Below are 15,387 nucleotides of genomic sequence, written 5' to 3' on the forward strand. Positions count from 1 at the left end.
AAGAGAATTGTAACCCCTCTGTAATCACCTTGACAATAAATAAGTAATTATTCAAAAAAATATAAGACGGGATGGACAACAAATAGAGATAAAATAAAAAACAAAGCCAGGGGCTGATGGCTCACGCCTGTAATCCTAGCTACTCAGGAGACTGAGATCTGAGGATCACGGTTAGAAGCTAGCCCTGGCAGGAAAAGTCCGTGAAACTCTTATCTCCAGTTAACCACCAGAAAACCAGAAGTGGCACTGTGGCTCAAAGAGGTAGAGTACTAGCCTTGAGCTGAAGAGCTCAGGGACAGCACCCAAGCCCCAACATGGACAAAAAACAAACAAAAAATACAGAACACTGATTATTTTTAAAAGTTGATGTTTTTTATTTGTAATATGCAGATTACCAGTTACCAGACAGCAAACGTCCTAGCGATGGCAAGGCTGGCCTTCAGGACTCTGGGGGGTGTCCAGTTCCTCTGGAGGAGGTTCACATCAAGGGAAGAGTGATAGACTTTGTAGCCCAGGTATGCGCTCAGTAATTTTGTGATCTTAACTAAAGTAGATATAAATCATAAGTGAGAATTCAATTACAATTGCATCAACTGAATGAAATATATGTTAAGATTGTTTGGGGGATAATAACTGTGGGCAAATTAGTGTGAAAATCTCTGGACAGACACAATATTTTCCATCCACAATTGGCTTAAGTCACAAATGTGGACTCCATAGATAATCAAGAGCAGCAGCTTTATCTCTAAAGTTTCTTCACTGAATGCACGTTGTGCTTAGGATATGTTCAGTCTGCCGTGGGTTTATTAGGACATGGTACCATCCTAAGAGCAAGAACATTAGTATTCTGGGAGTGCCCAGCCCATTTAGGAAACAGCAACATCTTTGGTATGAAAAGGCTTCCCTTAGCTCATTCCCAGGACTTCCTACCTCCGTCAGGCACCTGTGAGCTGCCTTACTCTGCAGTGTCTCCTCTAATCCCAGCTTCTCTGGAGGCTAAGAGCTGAGGTTCATAGTTCAAAGTCAGCCTAGGTGGGCAAGTCCATGAGACCCTTATCTTCAATTAACCTCTAAAAAGCTGGAAGTAAAAGTGTGGCTCAAGTGGTAGAGTAGCAGCCTTGAGTAGACAAGCTCAGGAACAGCACTCAGACTCTGTGAGTTCAAAACGAAAAAGTTACCTGTGTGGCCAGGGGTGAGATATGATAAAAGCTCAATGATTATAAACTGAATTTGCATAATTATTTTCAGTAGTTTTCCCTGTAAGTGTCCCATGTGGCTTAATCACGTTTATGGCTTTTATTTTCCTACTTCAGGTTATTGTTTTTCAAACATACACAAATCAAAGCCATGTGCCCATTGAGGCAAAATATATCTTCCCTTTGGATGATAAAGCAGCTGTGTGTGGCTTTGAGGCATTCATTAATGAGAAGCACGTGGTAGGAGAGGTAAGCAAACAAAGTGCCTGAGACTGCTCTTAGCTTTTGGTCTCTTTCTGACATTTACCCAAATCTTCATTATCTTACTTACTGTGGCTATAACACGAGTAACAAGCCTTATCAAAGAACAAAATAATTATTTGAGGAACCAATTCACTTAAGTAGCCTCCTGAGCCAACCTCTAGTGGTTCACACCTGTCATCCTAACTACTCAGGAAGCTGAGACCTGAGGTTCATGGTTCAGAGCCCACCTGGGCAGAAAAATTTGTGTGACTCTTACCTCCAATTAGCCAGCAAAGAGCCAGAAGTGGAGGTGTGGCTCAAGTGATAGAGCACGAGCCTAAGTTAAGCCCCAAAACTGGAACACGCACAAAAAAAAATTTAATTTAAAAATGAATAAACAGGGGGCTGGGGATATGGCCTAGTGGCAAGAGTGCCTGCCTCATATACATGAGGCCCTGGGTTCGATTCCCCAGCACCACATATACAGAAAATTGCCAGAAGGGGCGCTGTGGCTCAAGTGGCAGAGTGCTAGCCTTGAGCAAGAAGAAGCCAGGGACAGTGCTCAGGCCCTGAGTCCAGTCCCCAGGACTGGCCAAAAAAAAAAAAGAATAAACAGTATATTAGAGTTACTTCTCACACCTTTTTTTGAATATTTTATACATTTTTTTGTTTGTTTGGTTGGTTTTGTTTTGGGTTTTTTGTTTGTTTGTTTGTTTGTTTTGCCAGTCCTGGGCCTTGGACTCAGGACCTGAGCACTGTCCCTGGCTTCTTTTTGCTCAAGGCTAGCACTCTGCCACTTGAGCCACAGTGCCACTTCTGGCCATTTTCTGTATATGTGGTGCTGGGGAATTGAACCCAGAGCTTCATGTATATGAGACAAGCACTCTTGCCACTAGGCCATATCCTCAGCCCTACTTCTCACATCCTTGCCAGCATTTTATTTTTAATAATTGCCACTCTGACTCAAGATGATATCTCAGTGTAGTTGTGCATTGCATTTTCCTGATGACTAATGATATTCAAAATTTTTATGTGTTTATTGATCATTTGTATTTCTCATAAGGAATTTCTGTTCAGATCCTTAGTCTTGGCCAGAATTCTTCATATGAACTAAGTCATAAAATATTTGGCTTTATTTTAGCTTATCTTGCTTAGCATGCTCTCCAGTTTTTCCCATTTTCTTGCAAATGACATAATTTCATTCTTTCCGCAGATGAATAACACTCCGTGTGTATGTATATACCACATTTTCTTTATCCATTCACTCATTCGTATCTGTGCACCTAGACTGCTTCCACGACATGGCTACTAAAAATAGGGCTGCAATAAATATGGGTGTGCAGGAATCCCTCTTATAAATTGATTCACAATCCTAGAAATGTAAACATGTCCAAGAATGGTAGAATAGTGTCATATTTTTTTAGTTTTTTTGAGGAGTCTCCATATTGATTTCTATAGTAGTTATGTACTAGAGTGTAATTAGGGCAACTATTATAGACATCTCAAAGTCTACTAGATCTACAGGGTTACTTAGTTCTGGATCATATTTGTTGAATTTTTTGTTACATCTGAATAACCTATTTCTGAAAGTTGAGAATTGAAGCCATCTACTATTATTTTTATGCAGTTTTGTGTTTTATGTTCAGTAGTGTTTGTTTTATGTAAATGGATGTGCGTGCTAATATTTGGTGTATAAATGTTCATAATTGCTATGTCTTTTTATTGTTTATCAACATAAAGTGACCTTGTCTCAAAAAAAATGATTAAACATGGATGACACTTTTCTTACAAAGGTCTGAAGTTGCTCCTTTTGTAATGTGGCTTAAAAATACTCATTTACAGATCAAAGAAAAGGAAGAAGCCCAGCGAGAATACCGAGAAGCCATCCGCGAGGGCCACGGTGCTTACCTGATGGACCAAGATGCTCCGGTATGGCAGGACACAGTTCCCTTAGAAGACATGCTTATAGGAAGGATGTGAAGTACAAAAGTCATATAGAAACCAAGAGAATTTACAATTAGGGGCTTACAAGTTCCCTTGTAAGAGAGGAGGCCAGGTTACTCAGACCCATGTGAGTTTTCTAAATAAAGGAAGACCTGAGATCGGTATTACACAATAAAGAGGAAGACCAGTTGTCATCATGGGGTCAGAATTTCCAGAAGTGCTACTATAAGGAAAACCTTTGGGGTACACTTTCATCTTCTGATGCATGCATGTAATATATTTCACTAGAAAATAGTTAATACTATTAGTGCCTAGCTAAAGTGAATGTACAAAGCCTGGGGTTGGCCAGGTGCTAGTGGCTCACACCTGTAATCCTAGCTACTCAGGAGACTGAGATCTGAGGATCCCAATTTAAAGCCAGCCCAGGCAGACAAATTTGAGAGACTTATCTCCAATTAACTACCAAGCAAAACGCTAGAAGTGGCACTTACTCAAGAGCACTTACTCAGATTGAAAAAGCTAAGCAAGAATGTGAGACCTGAGTTCCAACCCCAGTACTGGCACATGCATTCACACACACACACACACACACACACACACACACACACAATTACCACATGTTTATATTAAATAAATTCAAATTGTATATTTGTTAGCTTCTGATTGCTGGGAACATATTTTCTTTGTTTTTGCAGAGTTGAGGATCGAACTCAGGACACTTGCCAAGCAAGTGCTCCTCCACCAAGCTAAATCTCCGACCCCCATTTTTTAATTGAATTTTATTTTATTATAATTTTTTAATTTATTTATTAATTGAACACAAATTTTTTGACAAGGTGTTGATTTTATTATAATTTTGAAGCCACTCTTCTCAAACAGAGTGAAAAGACAGATGTCTATTAAGTTGTAGACTAATAAAATCATTTACATGTTGAGAATGTCATATATACAATATATAGCATGTATGCACATTATACATTATGTAGTACTTAACATAGTAATGTTATATGTTAAACATATAACATTCTCAGGATAATATCTACAAACACACATAGACATAAATATACACTTCAGCAAAGACTCTCTGACTTTAGACTGAATTTTCCAATTTCATAATAGTGTAAAAGCAATACATTTAATGGAAAGTATACTTCAGATTTGGAATTTTGATATTTTTCCAGGCTAAAAACCTCCTCCCGTCTATTACCCTGGCAACAGCCAAATTCTGCCTTGTGTCTGTTACGAGTGTGGATGACAGCTCCCTGCATTTCCTACACTGTACTAATGCAGGATCTGAGGCCTAGGAGGATTTGGCCTATTCCCCCAAGGGGGAGACCATTTTTGCTTCTGTTCTCTCAAGCAGTGGTCACGGGGGTATTTTTTTTTTTTTTTTTTTTTTTTTTGGTCATTCCTGGGGCTTGGACTCAGGGCTTAGGCACTGTCCCTGAGCCTCTCTGTGCTCAAGTCTAGCACTCTACTACTTGAACCACACCACCACTTCTGGCCTTTTCTGTGTATGTGTATGTGTTCTGTGTATGTGGTACTGAGGAATCAAACCCAGGACTCCATGCATGCTAGGCAAGCACTCTACCACTAAGCCACATTCCCAGCCACACTGGGGTATTAAGATTTTCTCATTCTACTGCCCCTTTCCAGGTAGCCATGGAAAAAAGGGGTTTGTTGTCCTTTACGAGCAGCGTCAGGCTTTTGCTTCATGGGGGGAAAGGACCCAGAGAAGAGGGTGGGTCCATGACTGTCCCCAGCAGTAGCCAGCCCCTGGCCCTTCACTTGCTCTGCAAAGAGCGGCTTTTTGGGGGCTCCTGGCCTGCCCTGGTCTTTGTAATGGACCCAGGAGAAAATAAGATAGAAGCTTGTGAGAATAAGTCAACTCCGCTGGGGTCAGGAGCTCCCAGTGATTCTGTGTCAGTAAGTCTGTCAGAATTCGCATGGTTTGGGCTGGGAGTATGGCCTAGTGGCAAGAGTGCTTGCCTCCTACACATGAAGCTCTTGGTTCAATTCCCCAGCACCACATATATGGAAAACGGCCAGAAGGGGCGCTGTGGCTCAGGTGGCAGAGTGCTAGCCTTGAGCGGGAAGAAGCCAGGGAAACGGTGCTCAGGCCCTGAGTCCAAGGCCCAGGACTGGCCAAAAAAAAAACCAAAGAATTCGCATGGTTTGTGTGTCCCAGCTGTCCAAAGAAGGGCTTGCCAGTCTTCAGGATTCAGTTTGCCTGACAGATTGGTTCAAGATAAGTTACAGTCCTGTAGATTACAGGCTATAGTGAAAGTGACATCATCTTGCAACTACCTTTATCCAATGTGTAAACAGAATGATAGCTTTCTATTTAAATGGCAGCCTCTTAAAAGGCCCCTGGGCTTTTATTCATATACTTTCTTTATAGTTGGTATTGTTAACTCTGAAATGCAATGCTCCTTTATTGTTTATTTATCCACCCTCCAAATGAACACCCTTGAGGTCAAAAGCAATTACTTAAGAGGCACCATGGCCCATACCTATAATCCTAGCTACTCCTGAGGCTGAGATCTGAAAATCAAGGTTCAGAGCCCACCCAGGTAGACTAATCTGAAGACTATTTTTAAATGACCAGCAAAAAGCCAGAAGTAGAGTTGTGGCTCAGGTAGTAGAGTACCAGCCCTAGGCAGAAAAAGCTGAGGGAGAATGTGAGGCCTCGAGTTCAAGCACCAGTACTGCCATAAAAAAGTAATGATTTAACCCTTACTCCTACATTAATCTTCCATGTGCCTATGTACATATATTTAATTTCTATAGTAAGTGTTTAACTAGAATTGTAAATGCAGTTGGAGATGTTGAAAGGACCTCTGTTGGTATCAGAAAAAAACAAACAAACATGTAACGTTTCTTTAATTCTGCCCTAGCTAGATATGAAGTGGCTACCTCTATGGTGATTGTCAATATCCTACTCCAAGAAAACTAAATATTCTTTGTGTATATGCCAGTTCTGGGGCTTAAACTCAGGGTCTCCCACTCTTGCAAGGCTTTTCCACTTAAGGATAACAGTGGTAGGACTTGAGCCACACCTCCACTTCAAGCTTTTTTTTTTTGCTAGTTAATTGGAGGTAAGAGTTTCACAGTTTTTTCTACCTGGGCTGGCTTTGAACTACAATCCTCAAATTTCATCCCCCTAAGTAGCTTGGATAATAGGCATGAGCCACTAGTGACTGGTGAAAACTAAATATTTTTCTAAGAAAGCAATTTTGTAATCATTTCATTTATTTAGAAATAAATTGTTTATTTACTTAGGTATGCGTATATGTGTATGTATATGTAGAGACAGAGACAGAGAGCAAGGCATTGGTGGCTCACACCTGTAGTCCTAGCTACTCAGGACGCTGAGATCTAAAAAACAAGGTTTGAACCAGCCCAGGCATTAAAGTCTGTGAGACTCTTACTTCCAAGTGACTACTGCAAAAGCCAGAAGTGGAGCTGTGGCTCAAGTGGTAGAGTGTTAGCCTTGAGTGAAAGAAGCTCGGAGACAACTCCCCAAGACCAGCATATACAAAAAATTATTTTCGGGCTGGGGATATGGCCTAGTGGCAAGAGTGCTTGACTCGTGTACATGAGGCCCTGGGTTCAATTCCCCAGCACCACATATACAGAAAACGGCCAGAAGTGGCGCTGTGGCTCAAGTGGCAGAGTGCTAGCCTTGAGCAAAAAAGAAGCCAGGGACAGTGCTCAGGCCCTTAGTCCAAGCCCCAGAATTGGCCAAAAAAAAAAAAAATTATTTTCTAATATAGTAATAACAGTAGGGTGAGAAGACTAAGTGAAAGCCATGCTTAGAAGAAGTTGCTTTGGCTCTGTCAACACTAGAGTCAATTGGCTCACAGTCCCAAGGGCCCTCCTCTTCTCTGACTTCCAGAAATGTCTCCCTGTCCCCACCCCTAGTAAATAGTCCCAAGGCTTTTCAAACCACCAATGTATCTTCTAGGTTCTATAATTACTGTTTTCTGGAGAAGAATTTGACTGATGAAATTCAAATTGATTTTTTTAAAGAAATTCAAGTCATTTAAATAATATGGGGAAATAGTTTTCATGGAATAGCAATATCTTTGAGTTGCAGAATGCCAATACTTTTGAGTTGCAAATTAAGTCATATGTTTCTATTTCAGGATGTTTTTACTGTTAGTGTTGGAAACTTACCTCCTAAGGCTAAAGTCCTGATCAAAATTACCTACATCACAGAACTCAGCATCCAAGGTCCTGTTGCCGTCTTCTTCATGCCCGCCACAGTCGCACCTTGGCAACAGCACAAGGCTTTGAATGAGAACCTTCAGGTCAGTGGCTTAACATAACTTTTGAAGGGGCATGTTTTGGGGTGATGGGGGGATTTATACACAGGCCATTGGGCAGCAGGTATAGCTCATTGGCCTAACACATGGAAAGCCCTGAGTTCAATGTCCAGCACAAGAGAGATACAGACAGACAGATAAACAGACAGAGACCTATTTTTTTTTTTTTTGGTGTAGAGTGCCAAATGAATGCTTTTCAGCCAAATGAAAAGATATTTGGTGACTGGGAATGTGGCTTAGTGGCAGAGTGCTTGCCTAACATGCAAGAAACCCTGGGTTTCATTCCTCAGTACCACATAAACAGAAAAAGCCAGAAGTGGCGCTATGGCTCAAGTGGTAGAGTGCTAGCCTTGAGCAGAAGGAAGCCAGGGACAGAGCCCAGGCCCTGAGTCCAAGCCCCAGGACTGGCAAAAAAAAAAAAAAAGAAAATATCTTTCACATGTATGCATTTTTTTTTTTTTTTTGCCAGTGGCCTTGAACTCAGGGCCTGTGCACTGTCCCTGGCTTCTTTTTGCTCAATGCTAGCACTGTCACGTGAGTCACAGCGCCACTTCTGGCCATTTTCTATATATGTGGTGCTGAGGAATTGAACCCAGGGCTTCATGTATATGAGGCAAGAACTCTTGCCACTAGACCATATTCCCAGCCCCACATGTATGCATTTAGAAACATTTAATGTTTATAAAAGGAAAAGAATAAAGACACAGGCCAGGCACCAGAACTATGACCATGATCCTGTCTACCCAGGAGACTGAGATCTGATGAGCATGATTCAAAGTAGGCCTGGACAAACAAATCTTTGAGACTCTTATCTCCAGTTAACCAGCAAAAAAACCAGATCTGGAGGCATGGCTGAAGTGGTAGAGTGTCAGCCATGAACAAAAAAGCTGTGTAAGAATGGGAAGTTCAAGTTCCAGTGCTGGCTCACACTCCAAAAAAGAATTTAGAGAAGCACAACCATGCTATATTAGCCAAAAGAAGACAATTAAAACCATCCTTAAGCCAGGTGCAGTGAGATACACCTATAGTCCAAGCACTCAGGTGCAAAAATCAGAAGTTCAAAGCCAGCCTGGGCTACAAAGCAAGACCCTGAAAAGACAAACAAGAACATTTAATAACAATCTTTAACTCTGTCACCTGGAGATCAACTACTAAGCTTTAGTATATGTCTTTCCAAATCTCTTACTTTGTATTTATGTGTGCCAGTTGTGTGTGCTAAGACTTGTATGTACACAGAGATAGACCTAAGTAGCAATGAAAAAATCTATCAAAATAATCAGATGTGATCCCCGATATTAGTTGAATTGTGCAAGTTACTGTCATTTTATGGACTAAAGGTGTGGGTCTCAGCATATGGAAATGGAACCATGTGTCTTGTTGCTGCTATCTGAGTGTTCTTGCCAAGGTCCCCACTGTATATGAATTATATACATATTTTTCTCTTAACAGGATACAGTAGAGAAGGTCTATATAAAGGAAATAGGAGCAAAGCAAAGGTTAGTATCCTAAATATTAAACCTGCCAAGTCATTCAGTAGATATTAGCTTCATAAATTCTCATTTAGGACTGGGAATGTGGCTTAGTGGTAGAGTGCTTGCCTAGCATGCATGAAGCCCTGGGTTCGATTCCCCAGTACCACATAAACAGAAAAAACCAGAAGGCACTTTGGTTCAAGGGGTAGAGTGCTAGCTAGCCTTGAGCAAAAGAAGCTCAGGGACAGCACCCAGGGCTGAGTTCAAGCTCCAGGACTGGGAATAGATGGATAGATAGATAGATTCTCATTCAAAATTATTTAAATGAGGGGCTGGGGATATGGCCTAGTGGCAAGAGTGCTTGCCTCCTATACATGAGGCCCTAGGTTCGATTCCCCAGCACCACATATACAGAAAATGTCCAGAAGTGGCGCTGTGGCTCAAGTGGCAGAGTGCTAGCCTTGAGCAAGAAGAAGCCAGGGACAGTGCTCAGGCCCTGAGTCCAAGCCGCAGGACTGGCCAAAAAACAAACAAACAAAAAAAAACAATTATTTAAATGAAGCAGGGTGCTGGTAGATTACAGCTATAATCCTAGCTACTCAGTGGGCTGAGATATAGTTCATAGTTCAAAGCCAATCTAGGCATAAAACTGTGAGACTCTTACCACCAATGAGATTTTTTTTTTTAAAGCTGCAAAGTGGAAGTGTGGCTCAAATTGTAGAATGCCAGTCTTGAGGGAAAAGGACAAGGGAGCACAAAATAAATAACTGGCAATAAATAAATATTTTAATAAGTGAAATGAACTAGAATACAATAATCTGAAGGACTGGGTGGTTAAATCTGGCAGAGTGCTTGTTTACTATGCATGAGGCTTTGTGTTTAAACTCAGCACCACAAAACAAAGCAATTATTTAAAACAACTTCTATAAGCAATTTAAGATATACTAAGACGGTCTTGTCTTCATTTCTGGTAGCTTCTCCTTGGCTCTGTCCATTGAAATGCCATATGTGATACAATTCATTTCCAGTGACACACATAAACTGAAACAAAAGGTCAGTGAATCTTTGTTTTCTGAAGCAAAAAAGCTCCCCCTACCCTCATCATCAATGTATACCTTCTGGATAGTAGGTATTATCCTTGTCTCTGAAAATATGTTTTCTCCTGTTTCCTTTGTCATATCACATCCCATTGGCTTTTTTTTTCTTTCTTTCTTTCTTTTTTTTTTTTTGTGTGTGTGTGGTGGTAGTTAATTGGAGATAAAAGTCTCATGGACTTTCCTGCCTGGGCTGGCTTTGAACCTCAATCCTGAGATATCATCCTTCACAATAGCAAAGGTTACAGATTAGGTCACTGGTACCAGCTTTAACTTCCCTTTTTAAATTATTTATATTTTTGTTTGTTTACATGCTGGTACTGGGTCTTTCTTCACTCCCTTATTTTGTTACCACTTGAAGCACCATTCCACTTCGTGTGTGTGTGTGTGTGTGTGAGAGAGAGAGAGAGAGAGAGAGAGAGAGAGAGAGAGAGAGAGAGAGAGAGAGAGAGAGTTTTGGGACTAGAAGTCAGAGCCTAGACACTATTCTCGAGCTTTTTTACTCAAGGCCAAACCTCTACCACTTGAGCAGCAGCTCCTCTTCTAGCTCTCTTTGGTAGTTAATTGGAGATGAGGGTGTGAGCCTCTAGCACTTGGTTTAGCCACTTTGGGCTTCTTGCTGGTTAATTCGACTATAGGAGTCTGGATATCAGTGGCTTATACTTGTAATCCTAGATATTCAGGAGGCTGAGATCTGAGGATCATGGTTTGAAGCCAGCTTGGGCAGGAAAAATCTGTGAGACTCTTATCTCCAGTGAAACACTAAAAAGAAGTGGAACTGTGGCTCAAGTGGTAAAGGGCTAGCCTTGAACAAGAAAGCAAAAGGACGGTACTAAGGCTCCTCTGAGCTTAAACCCCAGTACTGTTGCACATAGACATACACACACACACACACACACGTGTGCATGCACACACACACACGAACCTCTTGGATTTGTCTGCCTGAACTTTTTTTGACCTGTGATCCTCTGATCTCAGCCTCCTGACTAGCTAGGATTATAGGCATGAGCCATCAGTGCCCAGCTGAAAAAATATATTTCCTTTTTTGTTTGTTTGCTTGTATCCACATTTCAAGTTGGAGGCCTTTCCCAATGTGTGGTGACCCTGTCTCTCTCCCTGTAATTTAGACTGAGACTTGAGAAGCTCAGTTAGCAGCTCTGAGTGTTCGCGGAAGGTAAACACAGGCACCTGACAACTAAGTCTTTTAATGTTCCATTAGACTGAACACTCCCCAGTCTAAGCTCTGTTTAGCTCGACTTTCCTGAAGTACCAAATGTCTAGTTGGCTCCTTAGGTGTGGAAGTACTTGGGGCTTTATATACCACATAGCACCTACCCTGCTCACTTGGACCACATTTTTACAGTAACTCGTTCCTTCAGGGTGTGAGCTCTCTCCCTTGGCTGCTGAGGGCTAATGCCACTGCTGCAAGTGACCCCCTTCTCTCCAGTTTCCTCCATTCTGGCTGAACCACTGTCTGAACCCACCCACTCATCTTCTCTTTATTCCTGGACTCAATATCTTTATGGGCTCATATCCTTTTTATTGCTTCCCTCATATTGTTGGGAGGCTTAGCATTCTGCTAGGGAGTAGAGGTAAACACACCTTTAACCCATTCAGATGTCCTGCACATCAGTGAGCTTTGTCCATATCATAAACTACAGTAAATATTTAGCCAGCTGCTAACAACGCCTGCCTATAATCACAGCTACTCAGGAGGCTGAGAGCTGAGGATCACAGTTCAAAGCCAGCCCAGGCAGAAAAGTTCATGAGATTTTTATCTTCAATTAACAAGCAAAATTCCAGAAATGGAGCTATGGCTCGAGTGGTAGAGTACCAATCTTGAACGAAAAAAGCCAAGTGAGAGAGCACAGGCCCTATATTCAAGCCCCAAAACTGGCACCAAAAAATAGAACAAATACTTGTTATTCTCATAGTTTTGTGGCCTGACTAGGACACAATAGCTAAGGACAACCTCACTCTCACACAATTGCTGGCTAAGTGTCAGCTTGAATGGTGTCTGTGGCCCCCTACATTCTGCACATTGACTCAGGGTCATTCACATATTGATGAAACAGACCTAGTAGCAAAGAGATAGGGCACACACTCGGTTGCACAAATACTTTCCAGGCTCCTACTTGCATTATATCTGCCAATATCTTATTGGCCAATGCAAATTACACAGTCAGCTCTGTTGGCCAATTCAAACAAGGAGAAATAGATGCCATCTCCAGGTAGGAGGAGCTTCCAAATAACATTGCAAAGAGTTTCCAGGAGTGGAGAGACCTTGTGGCTATTTTGCAATCTACCCCTTCGTATCTACCTGCTTATCATCAACATTCTCAAAAGTTGTTTTATATTCACGAGCATATCTATCTATCTATCTCTATCTATCTACCCATCTGTCTATGTAACTTACAAATAAAATATCCTATGATTTCTACTTCATATTCTATTTATTATTCTAGATTCTAATCATCTGGTGTGTATTCTTCCATACCCAGTAGGTTGAACAAAAATCTGTCATCTTTGGATCCAGAGTTAAGATTGTCTTAAGCTGCACAGGTACTCGGGCTCACAACCATAATCTTAGCTACTCAGGAGGCTGAGATCTGAGGACTGCCGTTCAAAGTCAGCATGAGCAGACAATCAGCAAAAAGCTAAAAGTGGAGCTGTGGCTCAAGTGGTACAGTACCAGCTTTGAGTGAAAAAGCCAAGTGAGAGCACAAGGCCCTGAGTTCAAGGCCCAGAACTCACACACACACACACACACACACACACACACACACACACACATCTCAAATTTACCTAAGTTTGGATATGTTCATTAACCTTACAATTTCAGATGGTGATCGATGTGATGATCTAATGTCTATATTTCATAATTTTGATATTTGTTATTATGCTGTTGCTTTTTTACGGAGTTGTATAAATTATGCAAGGGTTTTATTATTTGACAGGTAAGTGTAAATTGATCAATGGTATTATCACATGATTCACTTTGTTGTCTGCTTGCTTGCAGAGCACCGACTGTAAAGCTATAATTCGCACTGTGGAAGGCAGCTCCTTAGGCAGCGATGGATTTTCTCTCCACATCGGTTTGTGTGATGCGTACCTCCCCCGAATGTGGGTTGAAAAACATCCAGAAAAAGAAAGCGAGGTATCAGTCTTCTCACTTAAAAGTAGGAGATAAGATTGGAAAAATATTCCACTGTAAATAGCTCCTTCGTTTTTGAGATGATTGACAGTGTTAAAAAAAAAACTAGTTTACAAAATGAACTCTCAAGTCTCAATATTCCACAGTAATTATGCTTCTATCAAGCATGACAGACTTTTGAATTTCAGTAGTTTCAGTGAAAACCTCCCTGTGGTCTGTTCCCCAATACAGATTGTAAGTGACCATTTGTGTAATTGTAACAAAGAATTGCTTCTTCATTTAAATTAAAAAACTGAAGAGGAGGGCCTGGGGCTGGGAATATGGCCTCTTGGCAAAGTGCTTGCCTAGCACACATGAAGCCCTTGGTTCAATTCCTCAGCACTACATACACAGAAAAAGCAGGAAGTGGCACTGTGGCTCAAGTGGCAGAGTGCTAGCCTTGAGAAAAAGAAGCCAGGGACAGTGCGCTGGCCCTGAGTTCAAGCCCCAGGACTGGAAAAAAAAAAAACAAAAAACTGAGAAGGAGGTAACAAATTGGATAAGAAATGTACTCACTGACTGCCTTATGTGTGAAACTATAACCCCTCTGTACATCACTTTGACAATATTTTTTAATGTTAAAAAAACAAACACAAAACTGAGCCATCACTGGGTGCCAGTGGCTCACATCTGTAATCTTAACTACTCAGAGAGGCTGAGACGAGGATTATGATTCAAAGCCAGACCTAGCAGGAAAGTCCAAGAATCTCTAGTCTCCAATTAACCACTAAAAAGCCAGAAGTAGAGCAGTGGCTCAAGTGATAAGAGTGCTAGCCTTGAGTGATAAACTCAGGCACAGTGCACAGGACTTGAGGTCAAGCCTCAGAAATGGCACAAAAACTAACTAAGTAAGTATTGAAAGTTAAGCCAAGCCGTGGTGGCTCACACTTGTCATCTTAGCTACTCAGGAGGCTGAGATCTATCTCCAATTTACCAACAAAAAGCTGGGCAGAGGTGTGACTCAAATGGTAGAATGACAAGGAAAAATACAAAGACCTGAGTTCAAGCTCCAGTACTGGCACAAAAACAAAAATAAGGGCTGAAAATATGGCCTAGTGGTAAAGTACTCGCCTCATATACATGAAGCCCTGGGTTTGATTCCTCAGCACCACATACATAGAAAAGGCCAGAAGTGGCACTGTGGCTCAAGTGGCAGAGTGCTAGCTTTAAGCAAAAAGAAGCCAGGGACAGTGCTCAGGCCCTCAGTCAGTCCAAGCTCCAGTACTGGCACAAAAACAAAACAAAAAACTTAGGAGACAGTAATTGTAATTTAAGTATGCTTAATTAATAAAGAGACCTGTGTGTATATTTTAGTGATTACAACAGCTTCTAAATTCCTTTTGGAATAGTGTGAGACATATTATTTCTTTTTTACAGACAAAATTGGTGATCTATGACTTTCGCCAGATATTAATTCTAAATTAATTCGTGACCTCTCAGGAGTTTTTGTTCCATATACTAGAATTGCCAGCTATAACACTCTATTGCTTATTTTTACTCCTCGTAGGCCATTTTTTGCTGTTGTTAAGGAAATCTTATTCATATTGTTCTCTTTTGGCATACTGGGCTTTTGAACTCAGGTCTTACACTTGCTAACAGGCACTCTTCCCTTTGAGCCACACTCCAGCCCTGTTTTATTTTTTTGCCTCAAGGCTGACACTCTACTACTTGAGCGACAGTGCCACTTCTGGCTTTTCCTGTTTATGTGGTACTGGAGAATCAAACCCAGGGCTTCATGCATGCTGGGCAAGCACTCTACCACTGAGCTACATTCCCAGCCCTCCAGCCCTGTATTGTTTGAATCCAGGCTCATCTCCAACTGTAGAACAATAAATCCTCTTGCCTCTTCCTTCCCAGAACTGAAATTACAGAACTACGTCATCACATATGACTTCTTTTTGTTTTGGTAGTTACAAG

The 15,387-nt window shown here is 41.3% G+C and overlaps 1 protein-coding gene across 4 annotated transcripts in view; it reads left to right on the forward strand.

The window, feature by feature from the left end:
* Parp4 (poly(ADP-ribose) polymerase family member 4) overlaps positions 1-15,387 on the forward strand; it is an 87,609-nt gene that overhangs the window by 40,658 nt on the left and 31,564 nt on the right. For all 4 annotated transcript variants that reach the window (XM_048341676.1, XM_048341675.1, XM_048341678.1 and 1 more), the window contains exons 15-21: positions 391-515; positions 1,314-1,445; positions 3,282-3,368; positions 7,532-7,696; positions 9,161-9,207; positions 10,158-10,236; positions 13,297-13,434. In XM_048341676.1, the coding sequence (XP_048197633.1) occupies positions 391-515; positions 1,314-1,445; positions 3,282-3,368; positions 7,532-7,696; positions 9,161-9,207; positions 10,158-10,236; positions 13,297-13,434 (773 nt within the window). The remainder of the gene's footprint in view (positions 1-390; positions 516-1,313; positions 1,446-3,281; positions 3,369-7,531; positions 7,697-9,160; positions 9,208-10,157; positions 10,237-13,296; positions 13,435-15,387) is intronic.

Source organism: Perognathus longimembris, chromosome 3 (genome assembly GCF_023159225.1).
Source record: "Perognathus longimembris pacificus isolate PPM17 chromosome 3, ASM2315922v1, whole genome shotgun sequence".
NCBI lineage: Eukaryota > Metazoa > Chordata > Mammalia > Rodentia > Heteromyidae > Perognathus > Perognathus longimembris.